Source organism: Aquarana catesbeiana, linkage group LG04, assembly GCF_042186555.1.
Source record: "Aquarana catesbeiana isolate 2022-GZ linkage group LG04, ASM4218655v1, whole genome shotgun sequence".
Taxonomy (NCBI): domain Eukaryota; kingdom Metazoa; phylum Chordata; class Amphibia; order Anura; family Ranidae; genus Aquarana; species Aquarana catesbeiana.
This window is the reverse complement of record NC_133327.1, coordinates 475,314,070-475,341,769: the sequence shown is the minus strand read 5'-3', so window position 1 is coordinate 475,341,769 and position 27,700 is coordinate 475,314,070. Positions and strand designations below refer to the sequence as shown.

General features: G+C 44.8%; 1 protein-coding gene across 1 annotated transcript in view; it reads left to right on the top strand.

The window, feature by feature from the left end:
* Window positions 1–27,700, top strand: part of NUP133 (nucleoporin 133) — a 1,112,480-nt gene that overhangs the window by 150,203 nt on the left and 934,577 nt on the right. Inside the window, 1 exon segment of the mRNA XM_073627602.1 lies at window positions 13,208–13,378. Coding sequence (XP_073483703.1) covers window positions 13,208–13,378 — 171 coding nt within the window.

The following is a 27,700-nucleotide window of genomic DNA, read 5'->3' as shown; positions in this document are numbered from 1 at the left end:
TTTTCGGCTGCACTGATAGGCGGCACTGATGATTAGTGCCCTGTTCAGTGCAGATGTCCACTTTCACACAAGCTGGTTACCTGTTCTCTCCTCACGCTCTGACAGTGTGAGGAAAGGAATTCCGATAACCGGCAATTGTGTTTACATCATGATCAGCTGTGATTGGACACCGCTGATCATGTGGTAAAGAGCTGCTGTGATTGTCTCTTTACCTCGATCTGTGATCAGCTGTGTCGTAAGGACACAGCGATCACAGAGTGCGCTGGGTGTGCACCACAGTGGGCAATAAATGCCCTCCCAGAACTGGAGGACCACGCTTTAGCCGTTGGCAAGTGGTTAAGTCATAATGTCCTAGTATGCACCACACACTAGGACATATGACAGACTTACTTGCAAACTGAGCCCTTCAGCACTGTGCTGTCATGGCCCTTGGCGTATCCCTCTTCTTCCGGTCTAACTTCCTTCTCTATCTTCGGCCACTTGAATGGCCAGGCTGCGTTGGCGTTGCTCACGCCACATAGCACATGTGATGTAAGCTGCGCGTGTGCCGCTCATATCACATTATCACTGACAGGCAGGAGGGATATTTATAACGGAAGAGACCACTAGGGTTATAACCAGCTTGATACCCCCTTCTGCCCAGGCAAATTTTTAGCTTTCAGTGCTGTCACACTTTTGGTGCCATTTAATTACTACTGGATTTTTTATTTCATGCTAAAAAAACAAAAATGGACACATTTTTCTTTGTTATAAAATTTTGCAAAGTAAATGATCTTTCTTAATTTTAGGCCATAATATATCCTGCTACATTTCTTTGGTAAAAATACTCTGAATCAGTGTATATTTAGTCTGTAGGAAAGTTAGAGTATATGGTATATATCTGAAAATCAATCAATCCTGATGTACTGACAGCCGATCGCATTTCTTGCGGCCCGAAAATGCCAGGACAGTACAAATACCCCCCAAATGTCCCCTTTGTGGAAAGTAGACAGTCCAAGGTATTTAGTAAGAGGCATTGTGGGATTTTTGAAGTTGTCATTTCTTTATCGTACATCACGGGACACAGAGCACCATAGTAATGACTATGTGGGTTTATATGCTACCTTTAGGTGATTGGACACTGGCAACCAATAGTAAGAAGGTTTCTCCCATATAACCCCTCCCATACAGGAAGTACCTTTTAGTTTTTTGTCAGTGTCTTGAAAGTGATGATCACGGCTGTGAAAGCTCTTGCTTCAGATAATGTCCCAGTGAGGATGCTATAATCTGATCCATTCGGATGGCATATCATGCTAAACTGGGTCGTACCCAAGCACTGGTTCAAGAACGGGGTCTTGCCTGTAATGTTTCCTTATGGAGCTGGACCCTTGTGATATGGTATTCCTAGTCTTTTGTTTGCCCAAGGAAACCTAAAGGGTACTTTACAGGTCCAGGGGTGTGGACCCTAAAACAAAAGGGGACCCGGTCCCTGAAGGTCCTCAGTGGCGTTACCCGCGGTGATGAGGGAAGATTGAGCCTATCTTAGGCTCTGCTGCGAGGACCGGTGAGTGCTTCCCTTGGAGGCCCCTGTTTTATATATATATATATATATATATATATATATATATATATATAATTTGTGTAATGTTTTGTCTATGCCAAAGTGTAGTGCCTTTTTGTGTCCACTGGGGGTTCCGGAGCAGTTGCACACATTGGTTCCCTGTTAGTAACTGCGTGTGGGGTCACGGGCATGTGGGTAGCGGGCATGTGCATGTGCAACCCGCATGGGCGTGCGCATGCCCAGTAAGACCCGGGGCGTGCATACGTCACGTGACGACGCACGTATAGGGAAGTCAGGCGCCTGCGTGTGTCAGTACTGTACGCTAAGGCTCAGAGGAGCCGGGAGCCGGTCACAGTGGGACACAGAGCAAGGGCACGTGAGTCGGGCATTTGCAAACTTTGTAAGGAGGCTATAGTAGGCTTGTATACAGCCATATAGCACAGTAAGTTTCCTCTAATCCTGTAAGCATGTCTTCCAGAAAATGAGGTGCAGGGAGCAGGATTAATCCAGAGGGTAAAGTGACTCCTTCAAAAACAGGAGATCAACCTCAGGCTGTTGCAGCATCTGTCTCCCCTGAAAGACCTGTGGCATTTGGCCTGGCTAAGCCATTGCATTTGTCAGGCATTGTGGCCACCACCAATGTCCCTGCTTCGGCTTATGTTTCTAAGGATGACTTAACGTCAGCTCTCGCTGGTCTTGAAGGCAAAATAGCGGGTATGATTGCCTCAGTAACGCAGGGAGGGAAGAAACTAAATAGATCTCCCTCTCCTGAGCCTGGTCCCAGTGCTGAGTCACTTGAGCACCAGGACTCCCTTAGCCAATTAGGTCCTTGTGATTTGGATCCTGACTGGGCAGAGGATGTGGAGGAGGTGGCCATAGGGGATAAAGATGCCGAAGCAGAGGAGTCCTCTGCAGGGGACTCAGGTTCTCAGGAAGCGTTGACGACTTCGCAATCCCAAAAGCTGTTCATCCAGTCTTTAACCGAAATGGTAAGAACAGGTTTTAAGTGGCCCCCTGTACAGAGGCCAGAAATTTCCTGTTCTACATTGGGATCCTTGCGACCTTTGCGAGGTTCTCAGGCGGTTTCTGTGCATCCATTATTGGAGCAATTAATTTACGCTGGTTGGGAACATCCGGACAGAATATACTTGCCTCCTAAAAGGTTTTCTTTTTTGTACCCAATGGAGGAAAAGTTCAAAAAAAGGTGGGATACCCCTTTAGTGGATGCTGCTATTTCTTCAGTAAATAAAAGCTTAACCTGTCCAGTGGATAATGCCCAAGGGTTTAAAGACCCAGCAGATAAGAAGCTGAAATCTTTGCTTAAGGCCTCTTTTGTGGTGGCCGGGTCAGCAGTACAACCAGATGTTGCGGCGATTGGGGTCTGTCAATCACTTAAGGACCATTTTAAAAGTCTGGTCAGGAACCTACCGGTTCAAGAGGAATATTCTGATGAATTGAAAGAACTTCCTGGTGCTTTGTGCTTTGAAATAGATGCATTAAAAGACTCAATCCAGCAGATGTCTCGCTTTGTGTTACTCTCAGTGCGTATGCGCAGAGTTTTGTGGTTAAAGAATTGGTCAGCCGAGATGCCTTGCAAGAGGCTAATGGCGGCTTTTGCCTTTCATGTGGAACGTTTGTTTGGAGACGATCTGGATAAGTATATCCAAAAAAATCTCAGGAGGAAAGAGCTCCTTGCTTCCTGTGAAAAGAAGGAATAAGCAGCCTTCCTTTAAGATTCCAAACGCTCCTGGGCCAGGCGCATCTTCTCCCAAGAAGTATCGATGGCCTCAACCACCTGCCTTTAAAAAACCTCAGGGTCAGAAAAGAACTTGGACTCAGAAGCCGAATAAGGCCAATGCCAAGTCCTCCTTGTGAAGGGACGCCCCCACTCTTACAAGTGGGGGGCAGACTGCAGTGGTTCACAGATGTTTGGGCAGGGTGGGTGCAGGACAAGTGGGTTATCCCCACTATAACGCAGGGCTACAAAATAGAGTTCCGCAAATTTTCCCCAAATCGATTTCTGAGATCAAGAGTTCCTTCGGATCTAGAAAAAAGAAGAAAAGCATATTCCTAGCCTTAGAACAGCTAAAAAGGCAAGGGGTGATTATCAAGGTTCCGCACGAAGAAAAATTCAAAGGGTTTTATTCAAACCTATTCACAGTGCCGAAGTCAAATGGGGAAGTAAGGCCCATTCTGGACCTCAAATCCCTCAATTCCTTTCTAAGAGTCCAAACCTTCCGGATGGAATTGGTTCGCTCAGTGATAGCTTCTCTAAGAAAAGGGGACTATTTGGCATCCACAGACATCAAGGATGCATAACTTCATGTACCGATTTTTGGACAACATCAAAGGTTTTTACGCTTCTCAGTAGAAGAGGGTCATTTCCAGTTTGTAGCACTACCGTTCGGTCTGGCTACGGCTCCTCGAGCCTTCACAAAGGTGTTGGCTCCGGTATTGGCCTTTCTAAGGTCTCAGAAGATATTGGTGATAGGATATCTGGACGACCTTCTGGTGAAGGACCAGTCCTATTCCACCCTGATACAGTTCATGTTCTGAGATGCCTAGGTTGGATTCTGAATATGGACAAATCAGCTCTTCGTCCAGTTCAAATCTTGACATATCTAGGTTTGATCCTGGATACAACTCAGGAAAGGGTGTTTTTACCCCCCTTGAATGTCAGCTCAATAGTGGAGCTGGTCAGGAAAGTCAAAAGGGTAGAAAGACCCTCAATTTGATTATGCTTGAGACTGTTGGGGAAGACGGTGTCATCTTTCAGCGCAGTTCCTTATGCGCAGTTTCACTCCAGATTGTTCCAGAGAATGATCCTGGAGGCTTGGGACAAGTCTGTCCTAGCCTTGGATCTCCCAATATCTCTATCCCCAAAGGTAAAACAGGACCTCTCTTGGTGGTCAAAGACCAGCAACTTAAAAAATTGGAAGTCCTTTCCACCAGTAACTTTGGAAGGTGGTAACCTCAGACGCCAGTCGTCTCGGCTGGGGAGCAGTATTGGAAGAGGCCTCCATACAGGGAAAATGGTCCCAGGTAGAAAAAAAACCTTATTGATCAATCTGTTGGAAATCCGAGCGGCTCGTTTGGCCCTCATATTCTGGACAGCCGGGTTGCAAGGGTCTCCGGTCAGAGTCCAGTCCGACAATTCCAGAGTGGTGGCATACATCAACCACCAAGGGGGTACCCGGAGCTGGGCAGCCCAGAAAGAGATAAATCATATACTTGCGTGGGCAGAGAAACATGTGCCATATCTGTCGGCAGTCTATATTCCGGGGGTGGACAATTGGCAGGCAGACTACCTAAGTCGTCAGCAGTTACTTCCAGGGGAATGGTCCCTCCACCCCAAGGTTTTCCTTCACATACAGGGGGCTGCACATACAGGGGGTTCTTCCAAAGAAGTGGGGTTCTGAAAATAAGTGACACTTCTGCTCTTGCCCAATCCACCTGAACATCTTCTTCTCTCTTCACAGGTAAACCTGCGTTTATATCTCCACATACCTTAAAACTGAACATTGCATGACTGCAAAAAAAGCTTATTGGGTAAACCTGCGTTTATATCTCCACATACCTTAAAACTGAACATTGCATGACTGCAAAAAAAGCTTATTGGGTAAACCTGCGTTTATATCTCCACATACCTTAAAACTGAACATTGCATGACTGCAAAAAAAGCTTATTGGGTAAACCTGCGTTTATATCTCCACATACCTTAAAACTGAACATTGCATGACTGCAAAAAAAAGCTTATTGGGTAAACCTGCGTTTATATCTCCACATACCTTAAAACTGAACATTGCATGACTGCAAAAAAAGCTTATTGGGTAAACCTGCGTTTATATCTCCACATACCTTAAAACTGAACATTGCATGACTGCAAAAAAAGCTTATTGGGTAAACCTGCGTTTATATCTCCACATACCTTAAAACTGAACATTGCATGACTGCAAAAAAAGCTTATTGGGTAAACCTGCGTTTATATCTCCACATACCTTAAAACTGAACATTGCATGACTGCAAAAAAAGCTTATTGGGTAAACCTGCGTTTATATCTCCACATACCTTAAAACTGAACATTGCATGACTGCAAAAAAAGCTTATTGGGTAAACCTGCGTTTATATCTCCACATACCTTAAAACTGAACATTGCATGACTGCAAAAAAAGCTTATTGGGTAAACCTGCGTTTATATCTCCACATACCTTAAAACTGAACATTGCATGACTGCAAAAAAAGCTTATTGGGTAAATCTGTTTGTCACCACTGTTTCAACTCCATCTGTAGCCATGCTCACATTATTTCAATGTTTATTTAGCCATTAAGTCTTACCTAAATTATGGGTTGCCTTATCTTTACAATTTTGGCCTTTTAGTCCCCTTGCAGTTTGATTGTGGTGTGAAAGTTATGCCCTGCTAGCTGTGTTGCTAATATGCCCTCCTAATTGATTAATTGCCAGATTCAACCCACACCCAACACACAGTATAAAAACAAGGCCTTCCTTACGGGGGAACACATACAGGGGGCTGCACATACAGGGGGTTCTTCCAAAGAAGTGGGGTTCTGAAAATAAGTGACACTTCTGCTCTTGCACTTCAGCGATTTGCACAAAGCAAACTATAAAAGACTGCAGGTGACCCCATTTCCTAATTTTCTCATCTTCCTCTCTGAAACATGCACTCTTTACCTCTCCTCCTTTTCACAATTGCTGCCTCTCTCCTCAAACTCTCTTTTCTACATCCCTCTGCTCCACCCCACAACCTGTACATATCACCCTCACTTCTCCCCTCCCCCTATTATTGCACTCATCACCTCTTTCTAACTCTAAGCCCACTTGCTAACATACCCCCCAGGACACTGAAGCATGTCCCCTCATACAAATCATATTCTCATATTACCTCCCTCACTCTTCTGCTTCTCCTAATCGCTGGAGATATTTCCCCAAACCCTGGGCCCACTTTATTTAACTGTGCCCAACACACCCATCACCATCACCCTACACCCTCTGGCAGTAGTCGCAATCTACACAATCTAGTCTCCATTCCTCTTCTTGCCAACACCAGCCTCACTCTCTCCTGCGCCCTCTGGAACGCCCGCTCTGTCCGCAACAAACTCACTGCTGTTCATGACCTCTTTGTCACTAATTCCTTTAATCTACTTGCTCTCACAGAAACCTGGCTCCACGAATATGACACCCCTTCTCCTGCTTCCCTCTCCCAGGGTGGCCTTCACTGGACTCACTCCCCCAGGCCTAATGGACGCAAGGGAGGTGGAGTGGGATTCCTCCTATCCCCCCAGAGCACCTTCCAGGTTATTCACCCTCCTCCCTCTTTTTCACTCTCATCATTCGAAGCCCACTGTATACGTCTATTCTCTCCCACTTCCCTAAGAATTGCTGTGATCTACCGGCCCCCTGGACCATTATCGACTTTCCTTGATGAGTTTTCTGCCTGGCTACCCTACTTTCTCTCTTCGGAAATTCCCACAATCCTTCTCGGTGATTTCAACATCCCTGCTAATACAAACATTCCTGCTACTTCTAAACTTCTTAGTCTAACCTCTTCATTTGACCTGAAGCAATGGGTACAGGCTTCTACTCACTCTGATGGCAACACCCTTGACCTTGTATTCTCCTACCTATGCACTCCATGCAACTTCTCAAACAATCCTTTTCCTCTCTCCGACCACCACCTTATTAGTTTCTCTCTCCCCCTGTCTTCCACCACCTTTCCCTCCAATCGCCTAACCGTCACCCGTAGAAACTTTCGCAACTTCAACTCCTCTCTCCTCTACTCTGCTACCGACCACCTCTATGACAAAATCTCCCCCCTGTCCTGCCCCAACCAAGCCATATCCATCTACAATAAATCTCTGTCCTCCACCCTGGACAAGCTCGCTCCCCTCACTACACGCAGAATCAGGCCTCGACCCCTACAACCCTGGCAAACAGATGACACTAAAATTCTCAAAAAACGTAGTCGCGCTCTTGAGCGTCTGTGGCACAAGACTAAGTCTCTCAAAGACTTCAACCAATACAAATCTGCCCTCCAAAAATACTATTCTTTCCTCCACACTGCCAAGCAAACCTATTTTACAACTCTTATTAATACCTTCTCATCCAATCCCCGTAAACTCTTCTCTACTTTCAACTCTCTACTTTGTCCTCCACCGCCTCCCCCCACTGATCTACTCACTGCCCAGGAAATCGCTAATCACTTTAAAAACAAGATTGATACAATCCGTGATGAAATCTCCACTCTACAGGTATCTCCCCCAGCTAAGACCCCATGTCAACAGATACAACTGACACTACCTCTATTCAAATCTACTACTCCAGACGAAGTTGCTAAACTCCTTTCTATCGCCCACCTAACTACCTGTCCCCTGGACCCTGTTCCCTCTCAAATGCTACGGTCACCCTCTGACCCCATCCTACACTCTCTAACCCACATCTTCAATCTCTCTCTCACCTCTGGCGTCTTCCCCGATGCTCTAAAACATGCACTGGTCACTCCCATACTCAAAAAACCATCCTTGGACCCTACCAATCTTAACAACCTACGCCCTATCTCCTTGCTCCCCTTTTCCTCTAAACTCCTTGAACGCCTGGTTTACAACCAACTGAGTGACCACCTCATTAAAAACAACCTTCTTGATCCCCTTCAATCTGGATTTCGCCCTCAACACTCCACAGAAACTGCTCTTTTAAAACTCACAAATGACCTACTAACTGCAAAAACCAACGGACACTATTCTGTACTCCTACTTCTGGATCTTTCAGCTGCCTTTGACACGGTTGACCACCCCCTCCTCCTCAAAAAACTTCACTCCATCGGTCTCCGTGACTGTGCTCTTCAGTGGCTCTCATCCTACCTATCCCAACGCACCTTCAGTGTCACTTTCAATTCTACTTCCTCCACTCCTCTTCCCTTCTCTGTCGGGGTCCCCCAAGGTTCTGTTCTTGGACCTCTTTTATTTTCAATCTACACCTCTTCCCTGGGTCAGCTGATAGCCTCTCATGGCTTTCAATATCATTTCTATGCTGATGACACACAAATCTATCTCTCCACCCCTCAACTCACTCCATCAGTCTCTTCACGCATCACTAACTTACTAACCGACATATCTATATGGATGTCACACCACTTCCTCAAACTCAACTTGTCCAAAACTGAGCTTATAATATTTCCTCCCCCACGTGCCACTTCCCCCAACTTCTCTGTCAAGAGCAATGGCACAACCATCCACCCGTCCCCACATGTCAGGGTGCTAGGTGTTATTCTAGATTCTGAACTCTCCTTTCAGCCCCACATCCAATCACTTTCCAAAGCTTGCCGCCTCAACCTCCGCAACATCTCTAAACTACGTCCCTTTCTAACCAGTGAAACTACAAAGCTCCTGATTCATTCCCTGGTTATCTCTCGCCTTGACTACTGCAACTCACTCCTCATTGGCTTACCTTTAAATAGACTATCCCCCCTTCAGTCCATCATGAATGCTGCTGCCAGACTCATCCACCTTACAAACCGATCAGTGTCTGCTACCCCTCTCTGCCAATCCCTCCATTGGCTACCACTCGCCCAACGAATTAAATTCAAAATACTAACAATAAGTTACAAAGCCATCCACAACTGTGCCCCCAGCTACATCACTAACCTAGTCTCAAAATACCAACCTAAACGCCATCTCCGTTCCTCCCAAGATCTCCTGCTCTCTAGCTCCCTCATCACCTCCTCCCATATCCGCCTCCAGGACTTCTCCCGAGCCTCGCCCATCCTCTGGAATTCCCTACCCCAATCTGTCAGACTGTCTCCAAATTTATCCACATTTAGGCGATCCCTGAAAACTTTCCTCTTCAGAGAGGCCTATCCTGCCTCCATCTAACAACTGCATTATTTTCTCCATTAGCTCATCCCCCACAGCTATTACCCTTTTGTATAACTTGACCCTCCCTCCTAGATTGTAAGCTCTAACGAGCAGGGCCCTCTGATTCCTCCTGTATTGAATTGTATTGTACTTGTACTGTCTGCCCTAATGTTGTTGTAAAGCGCTGCGTAAACTGTCGGCGCTATATAAATCCTGTATAATAATAATAATAATAATAATATGCCAGCGTTGGGGGATGCCAGAGGTGGATCTTCTGGCATCCAGGTTAAATACCAAGCTGGACAGCTTTGTGTCCAGAACCAGGGATCCACTTGCCGTGGGGACGGATGCATTGGTGGTTCCCTGGGATCGGTATTCTCTAATTTACGCCTTTCCTCCGATCCAGATGCTGCCGCACCTGTTATGCAGGATGCAGATGGAGCAGAAAACAGTGATTCTGGTGGCCCCACAGTGGCCAAGAAGGTCTTGGTATTCACAGATTGTGAAGATGGCAGTAGGGGACCCATTGTGTCTTCCATTCCGCCCAGACCTACTGTCCCAAGGTCCAATATACCATCCTCCTTTACGGTTGCTGAATTTGATGGCATGGCTGTTGAGACCAGAGTGCTAAAGGACCGTGGTATCAGTGGTTCTGTTCTGGCTACATTGATAAATGCTAGAAAGCCAGTGTCTAGAAAAATTTACCATAGAGTCTGGAAGTCATACATCTCATGGTGTGAGAAAGAGAAGATGGCACCCTCGCAAGTATACAATTGGGAGGGTTCTTGCCACCTTGCAAACAGGAATTGATTTAAACTTGTCCTTAGGAACCATTAAAGGACAGATTTCAGCCTTATCGTTTTTTTCCAAAGGCAAATTGCATCTCATTCGTTGGTACGAACCTTTATCAAGGGAGTACTAAATTTAAGGCCACCAATTAGACCACCCTTGTGCCCATGGGACTTGAACTTAGTGCTTTCAGCGCTTCAGAGTCAACCCTTTGAGCCTATTAAACATATTCCTTTGATCCTATTGACTAGGAACTTGTTTTTTTTTGTGGCTATAACCTCAGCAAGAAGGGTCTCGGAGTTGGCCGCCCTTTCTTGCAAGAAACCCTTTCTGTTTGTTCATCAGGATAAGGTGGTAATGCGACCCCGTCCGGAATTTTTACCCAAAGTGGTTTCCAGTTTTCACTTAAATCAGGATATCATTTTACCTTCCTTCTTTCCTAACCCTAAATCTAAGGAGGAAAGATTGCTCCATTCACTGGATGTGGTGAGAGCTATTAAGGTTTACTTGGATATGTCAGCCCCTTTTTCGGAAGTCTGACTCCTTTTTTGTTCTGCCTGAAGGTCATAGGAAAGGACAGGCAGCAACTAGTTCTACAATCTCTAGGTGGATACGTCAGGTCATTATCCAGGCCTATGAGTTGAAACACAAGGTTCCACCTCGATATCTTAAAGCTCACTCTACCAGAGGAGTTAGTACGTCTTGGGCAGTGCGCCAACAGGTGTCGATGGCTCAGGTTTTGCAAAGTGGCCGCTTGGTCTTACATTCACCAGGTTTTACCGACTGGATGTTAGATCCCAAAAGGAGACTGTTTTTGGCCAGACCGTGCTGCAAGCAGCTTTATAATTTGGAGCCTAAAATAAAGGGGATTTAGGTGTGTTCCCTCCCCTCAAAGGCATTGCTTTAGGACATCCCACATAGCCATTACTATGGTGCTCTGTGTCCCGTGATGTACGATAAAGAAAAATGGATTTTTAAAACGGCTTACCTGTAAAATCCTTTTCTTGGAGTACATCACGGGACACAGAGGTCCCTCCCCTCTCTTCTGGGATCTTCATTGCTTGCTAAAAAAACTAAAGGTACTTCCTGTATGGGAGGGGTTATATGGGAGGAACCTTCTTACTATTGGTTGCCAGTGTCCAATCACCTAAAGGTAGCATATAAACCCACATAGTCATTACTATGGTGCTCTGTGTCCCGTGATGTACTCCAAGAAAAGGATTTTACAGATAAGCTGTTTTAAAAATCCATTTTTTTTGTCACAATTTTTGGATAATGAAGGTAAAAAAAATAATGCAAAACATTAAAAAAAATAGATTTTTTTTTTTACACGTTATGATGGCGTATAACTGTGAAAATCACTTGTTTCTTGGGAAGTTGGGGCAGAAAGCAAATTGTCTTTTATCTCAAATCATTTTTTGCCCTCTTTGAATTAGACGCATTAAACGCAAGTTTAGTAAAGAGCAAGTGTTATGTTGCAATTTCCCAATTTTTAAATGTGTTAGCTTCATTAGCTAGACTTTATTTCCCTTATTTTTGGTGATCTGGGCAGTAAGTCTGTTATTTTTCAGCAGGGCAAGCTGTCTGTAGATGGAGCAATTACGGGGTTGAGACAAACAATTTACTACTGACGGGTGCTTGCAATGGTCAGCTTTTATCTATATAAAACTTTTATCTCAAAAGAACAAAAAATGTTGCTTTAACTGCCTATAAAGTTTTAGCAGGAGTTCGGCTTCAATTAATTACCTACATTTTCTAGTACATCTAACACTCAAACCCCCCCCCCCCTAGATTAACCACTTTCCGCCTGTAGAACATCATATGATGTCCTCAGGTTGAAGTGGTTATATCTGGATGATGCCTGCAGCTACAGGCATCATTCAGGTATCTCTTATTTTCAGCAAAAATTGGGGGAAGGTGGAACTTTTGAATGTGGCGTGTATGACGAGACCAAGGAAATACACAAAGGCATTGCATCCGGGAGCTGCAATGCATACTGGACACCCCCCCCCTCCCCTCCCTTCCACCTGGTTGGATGCAGGGGATCGGGCGAGCATTCCCCCTGCGCATCGGCACCACGCCTTTCCACTGTGCTTGTTTCGTTACCTCTGGACGTCCTGTCACGTGCGGGTGTTCTCCATCTTGGCTGACACTTGGGGAGTTACTCTGGCGCATGCCGGATTCTCCCCCTCTGCCAGGCCAGCGTGATGCTGGGCAGGACCCGGGAATTGCACTGGGCGCATACAAATAACCCCTATTTGATTTCTGACAGTTCATCTGTCAGCACTCTGCACACTTATCTTTACTACTGTTTATGGAGCTGGACCTCTGGCTACACAATGAGCCAAGAAGGTAATCACCATGGGGGTTTTTTTTGCATGCAGTTTTTCTCTATGTATTCACACACACAATTTATTTTCCATTCATTTTTCTCACTGTGACATTTGGCTCTAATGGACACTTTTTCATCACTGTCCTCTTCTATATGTCTACAGGTTTTATTCTATTTCTTCACGTGGGTTATGGGTTCTATTATACTCCTAATATTATCACTACATATGTATGTGTGTGTATATGTATGTATGTATATATATATATATATATATATATATATATATATATATATATATATATATATATATATATATATATATATATATATATAATATTAATGTGTGTGTATATGTTCTGAGTAATTTTCTAGCAAAAACAAATTTTACATATAGGAGAGGAATGCCAGAATTGTCCTGGGGTGGAAGTAGGTAACAATGCTGCTCTCCAGAGGTGCCCCGGTGCTCCTTAATTCAGGTTTGTTACTGGCCAGATCACCAGGTGAAAACGGGGTGGGGGGAAGCCTAAAAAAGAAACCTAATGCAGCCACTACATCAAATAATCAGTAAGCTGTAATATATTTATAACCTTTTTGGTTTTGCGTTTTAATACGGCTTATGCATCTAATTTTGCAGTCAATGTTGTGTACATGATGATTTTTTTTTTTCCTCCATACAGACCGGCAATTTCATATTGTCATCAGAAGGAAATCAGCTTGTTCGATTAATGCCAGATTCCTCTGGGAAAATCCACCAGCGATTCCTTCAGCAAGGGCAAAGCATGCTGTCTGGTATTGGCCGCAGAGTTTCATCTCTCTTGGGCATTTTACCTTCTATTGTGGAATCTTCTGTAAGTTTTACAAGTAATAGAACTTATTTGTTTTATTATGATTTTTGTTTTTGTTTTTTTCAATCTTTTTAATGTCAAAAAGTTTTTATTTTGTAATCAAACATATACAAACATGTTTAACATCAGGGTGACAGTGTATAGATTTCAATAGCTTATACATGTAGTCAGTTTTCAAGATATGACTAAACATAGCTGTAATACAAAAACAAGACTGATTCGGTTAGGACAGTGTCCCGTATATGCGTAAAGTTGTTAAAGGAACTTAGAACAATTACAATGCGCAAATTGAATGGTGAGTTGTGCAACTGAAGATGACACCATTATAGCTGTACAATGGTAAGGACGGAAAGGGCCAGGGGAGTCCCTTTCATACACCCAGCACCCCCAAGGGGATCAGACTGTGCTGGGTGGGGGTCTCAACCCCAGAACCCCTCCCCTCCCCACCATGTGACCTAGGATTAGCACAAAACGGTTCTAGAGTTCCTTCAAGCATCTGGAACGCAGAGCTGCTGATTTATATGCGTTACACTGTTGTCCCGTTTAAACGGAGGTAAATGAGGTAAGAGAGTAGGATAGAGTAGAGAGAGTAAGGGAGGAAGGAGAGAAGGAGATACCGCTTGGTGTTGTCTATTGTCAATAATTTTGGGGTGGAGATATTAGTCTCAGTCTGGCCTACTGACAGGGAGGAGAGAGATACCCATGTACTAAGCCCACGGTTCCCATGTGGCTTCAAATTTAGTGCGGGTGTCTGACCGTATACTAGTTTTTCTTGGGACATAATCCATGATATCTTCCTCTGGGCAGCTTTGGTGGAAAAGTTTGATTATTTCCAAGCTTTAGCTATCGTTAGTTTAGCGCCCACTAGTATAAAGTGGATTAGCCTCCTAGTATGTGTAGGGGCTTTGGGATCTGTTCGTTGAGTAGGGCTATTGTCGGAGATCTAGGTACCTGGTGACCGGCCAGCTTGTTTATAATGTTGAAGATATTTTTCTCCAGAAGGGACGTATCCTGGGACACTCCCACCAGATGTGGGCCATTGTGCCTGTAAGTTGACTTCCTCTGAAACAGAGGTTCGGCAGAGACATACATGGTTGCTAACCAGTGGGGGGACTCCCCCCCCCCCCCCCCCACCCCCCCCCCCCCCCCCACACACGTTTCACTAGGCCTCGACCGGGGCCTTTCCTGGAGTTCCGGGGCCGTCGGATTGACTGGAGGAGTGCCGGGTCCTCCTGGTCTGGTGGAGGAGACCCTGAGACGGCTGGGGACAACTGCCTGGATATCGGAACAGATCCTGGAGCGCCCACATCCCTCTCAACCCGGTTGTGAAGGGTGGTGGCTGGGCTGAACATCCCTGTGGGCCAGTGTAGGCCTGAAGTGGACAGCTTCTGCACCATACATTTGCAGGTGAGGGGGAAGACTATTAAGGGGGACACACGCCTTACCCTACCTACTGCCTGAACACCCCTGACTCTGCAGATGGGCTCCCACAGCCAGCTGATAATTGCCCAGATCTGGGCCACCAACACCTGAATGAGGCGCAGGAACTCCAGCGCAAAATATAGCAAAGGGGGTAAGAGGTTGACCTTCCCACCACAACCGGACTCCCCTCAGACGCCCACCTGTTCCCCTCCGGAGGCCCTCAATAGACGCAGCACCCACAGGGCTCCGCAGGCAAACACTATGGAGTCGGATGACTCTCGGCCCCCCTGGCTGGCGGACGTCATGTCGGCCATTGTTACTTGCCAATCCACGCTAACAACAAAGATTGAAGCAGTTCAGATGGATATGGGTCTAATTCGCCAAGATATAGATAAAATAAGATCGCAAGTCACTGAGACGGAGCAAAGACTGAGTACCACCGAAGACACCATTGCGGAACATGGAGCATCACTCCGTACGCTTCAAACCAAAGTAAAGGCCCTTGAATACAGAGCCGAGGATGCGGAGAACAGAAACTGGAGTAATAATCTTTGCATTGTTGGGTTACCGGAGGGGGCAAAGGGGAACAATCCTACTTCCTTCATAGAGGGTCTGCTCTGTGACCTCTTACCCGAGGCCCGCTGGTCACCTTACTACACGGTGGAGAGGGCGCACCGCATCCCGCCTAAGCCGGGGCCTCCTGGATCCCCCCTCGCACCTTCATCCTCCGTCTCCTCAATTTCAGAGACAGAGATGAAGTTCTCCGCACCTCTAGAAACGTTGGGGACCTCAGATTCCAGAACACGAAGTTGATGATCTTCCCCGACTATTCGGTAGAGACCCAGAAACTCAGGAAATCTTTTGACCAAGTTAAAGCGGCTCTGCGATCATGCAGCATTCGCTACAGTGTACTCTTCCTTGCTCGCCTGAGAGTCCAGGACGGCGAGACAACTCATTTCTTTACCACTCCGAGAGAGGCCTCCGCCTGGCTGGACTCAATACCACAGATTCGCTGATGGTCTACCTGGTATGTGCTGTATGACCCTTTTTCATTGTTTACTCACCATAGCCTGGGCCCAGGTCTGAGTTGCCACACGAACTTCCACATGGATGACTTACTACGTTGCACAGGTTATGCCCAGTTCAATCCATGGTGTGTGCGGACTTGTGAGGGGATGCTCACTATCCCTACCAGGGAAATTCTAAGATAAGGCCCCTGCCAAAGAACATGGTCAGGAGACCGTTGAAATATGAAGTTTCTTTTATACATGCTTGTTTCCTTGAGGAGTGCTGGAGTTCTTGTTCGGTATCTCCACCCAAGGATGGATCGACTTCACTGTGGGGTCGCGTTATGGGCTACTTCCCTTCGTCTGATTTTCTAAGTCCTCACAGCCTGCTGTATCACAAGCGGAGATCTCACGTACGTAAGCCGCTTGAACTGCTGCTTCTCCCCCCATGTGAAGTCTGGGGGGGGGTGAGCTCTCGCCTCTTCCACGGACCCCCTGTTGCAGCCGGCGAGCTGAATATGTTCGGGATTGAAACCCGCCTCAGTTTTGGGGGGTCGGGTGGGGTGGGGGGTGGGGTAAGTTCCCCTAATGGGGCTAGTTTCATCTACTTTAGATATTGGCATCCTCTATCTGTTTTTAGTTTGGTTTTGTTTTTGTTTGATATTTGTACTAAAATAATTGACTCAGCATTGCACTGTCTACGGATGTGTCCGCTTCGGGTCCCAGGGTCCAGTCCAGGAGCCGTGAATTCCATTGATCCTAACATTCTTCATATTCCTGGTGGTCATGTCCTCCCTTAACATCATTTCCTGGAACAACCAGGGGACTGAACTCCCCGGTCAAGCGTTCCCTGGTGTTCCAATTCATTAAAACTTATAACCCACTTATATGTGTGCTCCAAGAGACACACCTAACAGGACGTAGGGTTCTGGCCCTAAAAAAAACATGGGTGGGACACCACTACCACTCCACGCACTCCTCATTTTCTAGGGGTGCTACTATACTGGTATTGAAGTCACTTCCTTTTCGGCGCTTGGATTTGGCCCTGGACCCTGATGGTCGGTATGTTATTATTCATGCTAAAATATACTCTCTAACGTGGACCATTGTGGGCTTATATTTGCCTCCCCCGGCATCCTTGCTGGTGCTCAATCAGATCACCGGCAGGATGGCCGACTTTGCATCTGACAACAATGTTATATTGGGTGATTTTAATCTGGTCCCTGACCCAGCTTTTGACTAACTCCTGCGGGACATCATTGCCCTGGGTTGGCTGAGTGGGCGGATACCTATGGCCTGACGTCTGGAGGTGGCGTCACCCACAGACCAGGCCATACACATGCCACTCGGCCTCTCACAGAACGTTTTCCCGCATAGACTTGGTCTTCGCAGGGAGCCAGGTCCTCCCACGGGTCACAGACATACAAATACTGCCTAGGGGAATTTCCGACCACACACCACTGTTGTTGTCACTGGACCTTTCCCTTGGCTCAGTAGAAAGGATATGGAGGCTCTCCAGATTTTGGATTTCAGACACTGCAGTAGACTCCCAATTTAGAACGGAAATGCTTGACTTTTGGGCTGTAAATGTGGGCTCTGCTGACTCCGCAGTTGTATGGGATGCCTTTAAAGCCACGACGAGGGGACATTACCAGACCATTATTGCCAGAGTCCCACGGGAGCGTAGGGCAGACTTGGTTAAGGCTGAAGGGGAGGCGAGTAGTGCAGAGGCTCTTTTTGTTTGTACCCGAGACCCTGTGCTCTATTCGCATCTACACCTTATGACGAAGAAGGTGGTTCGTCTCCGTACTTCTCTTACCCAGAAGAAAATGTTGGCTCAATCCCAACTGATTTTTGAGCAGGGAGAGCGGTCAGGCCGTTTGTTGGCCTGGCTCTCCAGGGAACAGGCGGGCGGGATGAGCATCTCACATTTTAGGGACTCCTCGGGACAGCTGATCTATACACCGGAAGGGATCAATTGCTGTTTTGCGGAGTTCTACGAATCCCTCTATAGGTCCAGGGTAGACTATAGAGGGGAGGATCTGGTGGCATACCTAGACGACATTGATATCCCAACCCTTACAGTAACGTATCGTGACAAGCTTAACGCTCCAATCACGTCCTTGGAGATATTACAGGCACTTAAATCAATGCAGACAGGGAAAACTCTGGGACCCGATGGCATCCCTGTGGAGTTTTATAAACAATATGCTACAGAACTAGTCGATAAACTTCAGGGCCTCTTCTCTGCATCGACGTGCCTCGGAAAACTCCCAGACACAATGAGCGAAGCGATCATAGTGGTGATCCCCAAGCCAGGGAAAGACCCCACGTTATGCTCCTTGTATAGCCCTATATCCCTTCTGAACGTGGATGCAAAAGTACTGGCAAAAGTACTGGCCAATAGGCTTAACCTGGTAATTACTGCTCTCGTCCACAGAGATCAAACAGGCTTCATGTACGGGAGAGGAACTGACATTAATATCAGACGCCTCCATACCCACATAGACAGGGCAGATGAGGTGACTAATGGAACGGTGGCCTCACTCGACACGGAGAAGGCTTTCGACTCCGTCGAGTGGGGCTACTTATGGGAAGTGCTCTCTGGATTCGGGTTCGGCCCGGGTTTCACGAAATGGCTCCGCATGCTATACCATTGCCCCTCAGCTAGAATACGTACCAACGGATGCCTCTCGGGGAAGTTCCAATTGTTTTGAGGCACACGACAGGGGTGTCCCCTTTCCCCGGGTCTATTTGCTCTGGCGATGGAGCCCCTGGCTGTATTGTTGAGGGCTGACCCTGGGGTAAGGGGGACTCCAGGTAGGTCCCATTGAGGAGAAGTTATCACTGTACGCGGACGATGCTCTGCTTTATTTAGCGGATGCGTCGTCCTCTTTGCAGATTGCACTCGATCTGATTAACCGATTTGGTGGGTATTCGGGGATTCGCATTAATTGGGACAAGTCGGTTCTTTTCCCGCTCCATCCCTCAACCCCTAGAGTACCACACCCGCAGCTCAAATGGGTAGATGACTTCAAATACCTGGGGATAAAAATTAGCGGTAAAGTCCAAGACTACATGGACAACAATTTGCGTCCACTCATGGCACAGCTTACGGCTAGGTGTGCTGCTTGGCGTTCCCTTCCACTGACCCCTGTTGGCAGAGTCAATTTACTAAAAATGATTTACCTTCCCAAATATCTATATTTCTTCCGCAACACACCCATACCCATCCCTAGGATATTTTTCCGAAGGCTGGAGAGTCTGCTGATACACTTTGTCTGGGCTGGGAGGCCACCCAGGGTGGCCAAGCAAATCTTATATCTCCCACTTTCGGGGGGGGGGGGGGGACTGGCGCCACCGAATTTTCAAACCTACTATTGGGCAGCTGTTTTGGTCATGATTCGTTGGTGGTTCTCCCAGCCCACGCAGAATCCGGCGGTCACTCTGGAGGCAGCCATTCTGGGTTCCTTTGCTGCCCTGAGCAATCTCCCGTTTCATGGTCTCAGGGCCAGTTTGTCCATGACAACTCCGATGCGAGCCACTGTGAGGCTAGGAAAATCTATGGGAAGCCCAATTACATTTCACCTCACATGCCCCTATGGGGTAACCCTATGCTCCCCCACTTTTACACTATACCGAACCCCTCTCTCTGGGTAAAAAAGGGAATCCTTACATTAATCCTTACATCCTTACATTCCAATTCAGATACTGGCAGCTGAAGCACGCCTTTGAGGCTCAGTTCCCTGCCCCCCTCACTCTGGAACCATACTCCATTGAAAGGCTCTTGACTTCCAGCGTGATGGGGAAGCTTCTCTCAACACTATCTATACCTTACAGTGGAGTACGATGCCAAACTAACTAAAACCTGGGAAAAGTGGAGGGTTGATATTCCCTCTTTAGACAAGGAGGAATGGAAGTAGTGTTTAATATCCTACATTCCTTCCATGATCGCTGCAAAGGATAGGTTCATACAATTCAAGTTCCTACACAGAGCGTATTTCACCCCACAGAGATTGGCGCGCATTTGCCATCAAAGAGATCCCAACTGTCAGAGATGCAGACAGGAAGTGGGCACTTTCTGGCACATGGTCTGGTCTTGTCCCAAACTCCGACCCTTTTGGTCAGCAGTGGCCTCCACACTGAGCAATGTCATAGGCTCAAACTTACCGGTTGATCCCCAAATACTATTGCTCAGTCATCTGGAGGATGTTGAGGGTGATAGGTATTGTAAATTGTGTCTAACCTTCGCGTTGTACTAGGCTAGGCGGGAAATTCTACTGCGATGGAAACTGGTAGAGCCTCCTACCCTTGCCTCGTGGATAAGGTCGGTGAACAAGGTACTCCCCCCTGTATAGATTGACGTATGAAAGTAGGCAATGCCCGGGGAAGTTTGATAAAATCTGGTCGTCCTGGGTGGACGCCTCCGGGGACCCTGAACCCCCTACCCCATAAGTAGGACGTGAAACATAGTAGAGGACATCCTACATCTCACGTCTATTCTTCTTATGCCCGTTCCCCTTCATCCCCTTCCTTCTCCTCCCTCCACCCCCCCCCCCCTTCTTCTCCCCCCATCTCCCCCCCACCGCCCCTACTAGGCTTGATTGAATATTGGGTTATTTACTTTATATTATCTAAGAATTTATGATGATATGAGCCATGAGGAGTATGGTTAAGTGAAACTTCTGTCGTTTGCACATCTGGAGCATCTGATAAATGGTGGCAATCGCTTAAGGGTAAATCTTACTGTCATTATTATCACCGTAATGAATGTACTAATTTCTTGTATTGTAATGCTGATTTGTTTAATAAAATTTTCTGTAAAAAAAAAAAAAAAAAATTTTATACTGGCCTCTGAGTGATGTGTTCAAGATGCCCTTAAAGGATTTAAAGCAAGCAGATTGCCAGGCCTCCAGATCCCAACTAAATTGTAGCTCCTCTTCCCACCTTGTAATGAAAGGAGATTTAGAGTCTGGGAGTGCCAGTAATGAGTAAATGATCGATTTCCCTCCCCTCTGCTCCAGGCCCTGTCCACACCATAGTTCATATGCCGTGTATCTAGGTGGAAGTGTTTTTTTCCGACCAAATAGAGTGTCGAGTGTGAGATTTGTTGGAATCTGACGTGTTCTCTTGTGGGTAGCTCCAGTTTGTAAATGCAATGCTTTGAAGGAGAGAGGGCCTGCAGGAGAGAAAAAGTGCCAGATTCGGTACAGTCCCTTGTCCAGCCACCGTTTGAATGCCACAGTGTTCTGGCCTGGGGGGGAAGTCGGGGTTGTTGAATAAATGGGACAGTGGTTTGCTGACTGAGGTTAGGGCTTTAGACTTGCGTAACTTGTCCCAGAGCGCTAGGTTGTAGGAAAGGGTCAGTGCCATTATCGGTGGACAAGATTTTGGGGGAGACCACATTAAAGTCTATAGTGTGGTGGGGTATTGCTTGTAGTTTTAATGAGGAGCAGCCGGGTGGCCAACAGTATCAAAGGCCACAGAGAGGTCAAGTAGTAGGAGTATGGAGTACTGGCTGTTGGTTTTAGCAGTTAGTAAATCATTAGTGAGTTTTAGTAAGGTAGTTTCCGTGGAGTGCTGCGAGCAAAAGCCAGACTAAGGGGTCATGATGGTTATTTTCACTGAGGTAGGAGCTAAGACTGTTGTAGACGTGAAGCTTTCTAGAAGTTTAGAGGTGAATGGGAGCAATGAGATGGGTCTTAAGATGTTCACGTTGGTGGGGTCCAGTGAGGGCTTTTTAAGTATGGGAGTGATCTGCACATGTTTTAGAGGGGAGGGGAAGGTGCCACTAGAGAGGGAGAGATTGAAGATGTGAGTGAGGGAGCATAGGATAGAGGAAGAGGGTGACCATAGTAGTTGTGAGGGAACAGGATCCGAGGGACAATTGGTTAGGTGGGCATCTGAGAAAAGTTTTGTAACCTCTTCAGTAGTAGCCAATTCAAAATAGGAGAGTAATGAATGTGCTGTTAGGCAAGGTATGTTGGGTGGGGAAGATGTACGCACAGTGGAGGTGTCCTCACAAATTGCATCAATCTTGTCTTTGAAGTGATTTGCAGTCTCTTGGGCAGAGAGTGAGTTAGTGGGTAGAGGGGGTGGGGGATGAAGCAGAGAGTTAAAGGTTGAGAAGAGCCGACAGGGCTGGATGACCCGGTATTAATAAGAGAGACAAAGTAGGCTTGTTTGGCAGCATGGAGGCAGGAATTGTATTTTAGAAGGGCAGATTTATATAAGGTGAAGTCTTGCAGGCATTTGGTTTTACGCCACAGTCGTTCAAGAGCATGAAAATGTCTCTTGAGATTTCTAGTGTTGTTTGCCAGATTTGTAATGGTCGGGGCCTGATTCTGCGTGTGGTTAGAGGAGCAAGTGCATCTGAACTGTTGTAGACAGAAGTGGCCAGGTCAGGACAGGACAGGGGAGAGATTATGTCATATAGGTGGTCAGTAGCAGAATAGAGAAGAGAAGGGTTAAAGTGGCAAAGGTTTCTACAAGTAATTGTTTGCTGCTTGGAGGGATGGGTGGTTGAAGGTGAAGAGATACATTCATAGCTAGAGACTTGGAGTAATTCACTTGAAGCCCCGAGATGCTTGAAAATTCCTCTAAAGCCTGGCGTAAATTTGGTAGTAGGTGAAGTGAGGAATAATAGGATGTCATCTGCATAAAGTCCGCACTTGTGAGTTTGTGTGCCGCATGTTACTCCCTTTGTTTGGGTTCTGCCTAATAGTGATAGCGAGAGTTTCAATTGCTAAGGCGCAGATTAGTGGGGATAGTGGGCAGCCTTGCCTGGTGCCTTTTGTAATATGGATGGGATTCAAGTTGTTAACCTGAAGGCGTATTCTCGCTTGGGGTTTAAAATGGAGAGATCTGATTTAGCCCCGTGAATCTGTCTCCAAAGCCCCACCTTTCCAGTAGAGTGAAAATGTATGGCCAGGATACGGAATTAAAGGCTTTTTTAAGTCTAAAGAGTAACATGCCTGCTTGTTTGGGGCCCCCTTCCCAGTTAGATTGAAGAATAGATATTATGTCAATCGCCCTCCTAATTTGGTCTGGGCCTTGTCTGCCAGGAATGGATCCCACTTGGTCTTTGTATATATATTCAGTTATGAAGGAAGCAAATCGATTGGCTAGGATTTTGGTTAGTATTTTAAGGTCACAGTTGATAAGAGAGATCGGGTGATAGTTGCTAACTTCCTCCAGGTTTTTATCCGGTTTGGGAATCACCGCAATGAATGCAGAGTTGAGCTGCGAGTGAGTTGAGCTGCAAGTCTAGTGTGTCTCCTTGGGTCTTGGCGTTGAAAATTTTGCCTAAATGTGGAGCTAAGATGTTGGCAAAGGATTTAAAATAAGGGTTAGACAGTCCGTCGGGACCCGGAGCAGATCCACTTTTTAGTTCTTTGATAGCGCCTAGAACTTCCTCTTCTGTGAAGGGAGCTTCTAATGAATTTTTATGATTGTGGAACAGAAGTGGGATGGGTAAATTATCCAGGAAAGTTTTGATGGCCTCTGTTTTTTGGTGGCGTGGCTGTATAAAGTTTTTGTGTGGAAGGTCTGAAAGAATTTTCACCGGATTGGCTGTGAGGTCATGTCTTTATTATGATTTTTAATAAAAATGTAGATGTTATCCAAAGCTTATACTTGAGAAAAGTTTAAAGGAGGATGCTGAGATTTATAATATAAAGTGGTCTTTTGGCGGGTGATTAGGGAACTGAAAAAGTGGCTGAGAACTGGGCTGACTTCTCAGTCAGTTACCGACTCTTTTTAGTAAGGATGGGCTGCACCTTAATGGGGATGCTAAAGCTCTTTTGGGAAGTAAGATGGCCACAGATTTTAAACTAGGTGTTGGGGGGGTAGGGACCAGAGAAAGCCGCCAGGAAGCGGGTAACCCTGGGTTACCATTGGGTTTGTAATAAAGGGTTGAATTCCATGTTACATGTATTCATTAGGTTCATATACAGGTGCATCTCATAAAATTATAATAACAAAAAGTTATTTCAGTAATTTGATTCAAAAAGTTTAACTCATATTTTATATAGATTTGTTGAGTGATATTTCAAGCATTTCTTTATTTTCATTTTGATGATTATGGCTTACGGCTAGTAAAAACCCAAAATTCAGTATCTCAGAAAATTAGGATATTACATAAGACCAATAAAAAAAATTTTCATTTTAATACTAAAATGTTAGCTTACTGGAAAGTATGTCCATGTACAGTATAGTATGTACTCAATACTTAGTCGGGGCTCCTTTTGCATGAATTGCTGCATCAATGCAGGTTGACTAAAGCACCTAAATCAGAGGTAAGTATAGTAACAAGTCCTATTTGCAACCTCACAACACCCAATAAGGAAATGGTATATGACCATTCAAAAATATGTGGCTTGTTCATCAATGCCAGGAGTCTGGCAAACAAGATGAGAGAACTAGAGCTGCTATTGTACAAGAAGAATTTACATTTTGTGGGAATTTCATAGACTTGGTTCAACAGCTCTCATGATTGGCTGGCAGCCATTAAAGGGTCTTCCCTATATCACAGAGATAGGGAGGGTAAAAAAAAAAAAAAGCGGGGGGATATGTCTGTATATCAGAAATGATGTAGAAGTGAATGTGAGGGACAACATCACTAATAGAGCAAACCAAGGGGAAAGTAATACTGGGAGTATACTATAAGCCCCCTAACCAGAGGGAGGAGGGGAGCAAGGACAGGAAGCGTTATTTATAATGGGGGATTTTAATTCTCCAGACATAGACTAGGCGGAAGGAACCGCGCATTCGGCTAAGGCTCGCCATTTCCTAACTGTCTTACAGGACAATTTCATGGGTCAGATGGTAATTGCACCAACAAGGAACAATGCGTTACTAGACCTACTGAATACTAACAATACAGACCTGATCGTGGATGTAGAAATGCATGGCAATTTAGGAAACAGTGACCACAGGTCAATTAGTTTCAGTATACAGTGGATATAAAGTCTACACACCCCTGTTAAAATGTCAAGTTTCTGTCATGTAAAAAATTTAGACAAAGATAAATCATTTCAGTTTTTTTTCCTTAGAAAAACCCACAGACTTTGAAATATTATGTGCAAATGGCCCATATGAACCAAAACTCATTTCATCTATATATAAAATACTCCATGCAGTACCCCCTCTAACTCCACACATAAATACATGACAAATTGGTCCAGAATGCTAAATAGACCAATCTCATTGTTGGATTGGGGGAAAATCTGGGAGTCAGCTTTTAAAGTTTCAAGCTGTGTGGCACAAAAGGAGACCGCTATTAAGATATTATTTCTTTGGTACAGAACTCCTGAGTTGTTACATACCCAAAACCCTTCTCTTTCTGATTTGTGCTGGAGGTGTGGGCAGTACGTAGGTAGTCATCTTCACATCTTCTGGGACTGCCATATCTTAAGTGCGTATTGGACTGAGATACAAAATTTATTACAAACACTTTTTGCCACATCTATCCCATTAAACCCCATACACTTTCTTTTGGGTCTACCTTTCCCGGGCTTCCCTAAATCATTACAGAAACTCGGGTCTTTCATACTTTTGGTAGCAAAAAGAGCCATCCCTAGACTTTGGCTATCTACCTCCTCTCCCACTTTACACCATGTTCTTTCCATAGTCAGATATGCGCAGAATGGAACACTTAACCGCAAAAATTGAAGGTAAACTTCCCCAACATGAAAAAATTTGGAAACATTGGGACGATTCAATATTTTCTCTTGATCCTCTCAACCCCGCATCTTTTTGATTCCCATTAGCACTACTCTTTGAGCATCCTTTTGTTTGAACTTGTAGTTGATACATTATGTTTCTTCATTTATATAATCTTCCTTTTTATTTTTTTCTGTCCGAAACATGGATACTGTATAGAACTTTTTTTTCCGTTTGTATGACCCAATACGGGAAGAAGCTGACATCTACCTATACAGATATCCCCATCAAGCTTATTTAAACTGTTTGTACTTAGCTTTTGATTGCTTCAACGTTAAATTGTCATAATTTTTATATCTTATGTTATGCTGCTTTATAATTGTTAAAAAAAAAAAAAAAAAGAAATGACAATGGCCTCAAAAATGTCCGATGTGTCTGCCATAATGTCGCAGTCACGATAAAAATCGCTGATTGCCGCCATTACTAGTAAAAAAATAATAATAAAAATGCCATAAAACTATCCCCTATTTTTTAAACGCTATAACTTTTGCACAAACCAATCAAATGCTTATTGCAATTTTTTTTTTTTTTTTTAACCAAAAATATGTAGAAGAATACGTATCGGCCTAAACTGAGGAAAAAAAGTTTTTTTTAAATATTTTTTGGGGATATTTTATTATAGCAAAAAGTAAAAAATAATGCTTTTTTTTCAAAATTGTCTCTATTTTTTGTATATAGCACAAAAAATAAAAACCGCAGAGGCGATCAAATACCACCAAAAGAAAGCTCTATTTGTGGGGAACAAAGGACGTCAATTTTGTTTGGGAGCCACATCGCACGACCGCGCAATTGTCAGTAAAATCGATGCAGTGCCTAATCGCAAAAAGTGCTCTGGTCAGAAAGGGGGGAAAATTTTTCCGGGGGCTGAAGCGGTTAATGTTGATGTAGGCCTCTTGGTAGCCTCCTTGACCAGTTTTTCTCTCGTCTTTTTATTAATTTTGGAGGAACGTCCAGTTCTTTGTAATGTCTTTTTCAATTGATTTTTATTGAACAGTATTGGAGATTACATTGGATCAGTCATTAAATCCTCATGTACGGTATGCAATATTGCTCTAGATTAACAAGTGCTTTTTAACAACTTAGGCAATCAAAACACAAACAGGTTATCATTATAACTTTTACCCCAGTTGGGGGATTGTTCTTTTGTAAGACTTAAGGATTACATAAGTAAAAGGGGGTTAAAAGAAGAAAAAAAAAAACAAGCATAACAAAACAGAACAGGGGCCTATTTTTGAAATTTGGTGTTTACAAGTTAAAATCCATTTTTTTTTGCTAGAAAATTACTTAGAACCCCCAAACATTATATATATTTTTTTAGCAGAGAATCTAGAGAATAAAATGGAGATTGTTGCAATATTTTATATCACACTGTATTTGTGCAGCGTTGTTTTAAGCGCACATTTTTGGGAAAAGGGACATATTTATGAATTAAAAAAAAAAACAAACAGTAAAGTTACCCCAATTTTTTTGTATAATGGGAAAGATGATCTTACGCCGAGTAAATAGATACCAAACATGTCACGCTTTATAATTGCACGCACTTGTGGAATGGCGACAAAGTACGGTACCTAAGAATTTCCATAGGCGATGCTTTAAATTTTTTTCACGGTTACCAGGTTTGAGTTACAGAGGAGGTCTAGTGCTAGAATGATTGCTCTCGCTCTGATGATCATATTGGGCAGAATTTTGTAATTTTTTGAAAGTTTCTGACACATTAGGGGGTTGTATTAATTTTCCAGGGAGATGCTATAGTCATACGGGCTGCAGTAAGAATTTGGACAATTAGAAAGTGGAATTGTTTTGGGATTATGTCTTATTTTTGATGTAGGAGAGCCAGCTCTGGTATTGGGGAGATGAAGAAGCCGTGACCTTTTGAGATTAGGGAGAACATTCCATTCCAGAAGCTGCAAAGGCATCTGCACTCCCAAAATACATATAATAAAGTCCCTGTGTGTCCGCATCCTCTCCAATAGTCGGCCTTGAAGTCGGGAAAGATTTTTGATAGCTTAAAGTGGGGTTCCACCCAAAAAAACAAAAATACCTGAAAAATTGTAAAAAAAAAAAAAAAAAAAAATTGAATATTTTTTTTTTTTTTTTTTTACTTACCTCTAAATGCCTGTTGCTAGGTGGTCCCTCGTAGTCTGCCTCTTCCTTTGCCTGGGCTGGTGACATC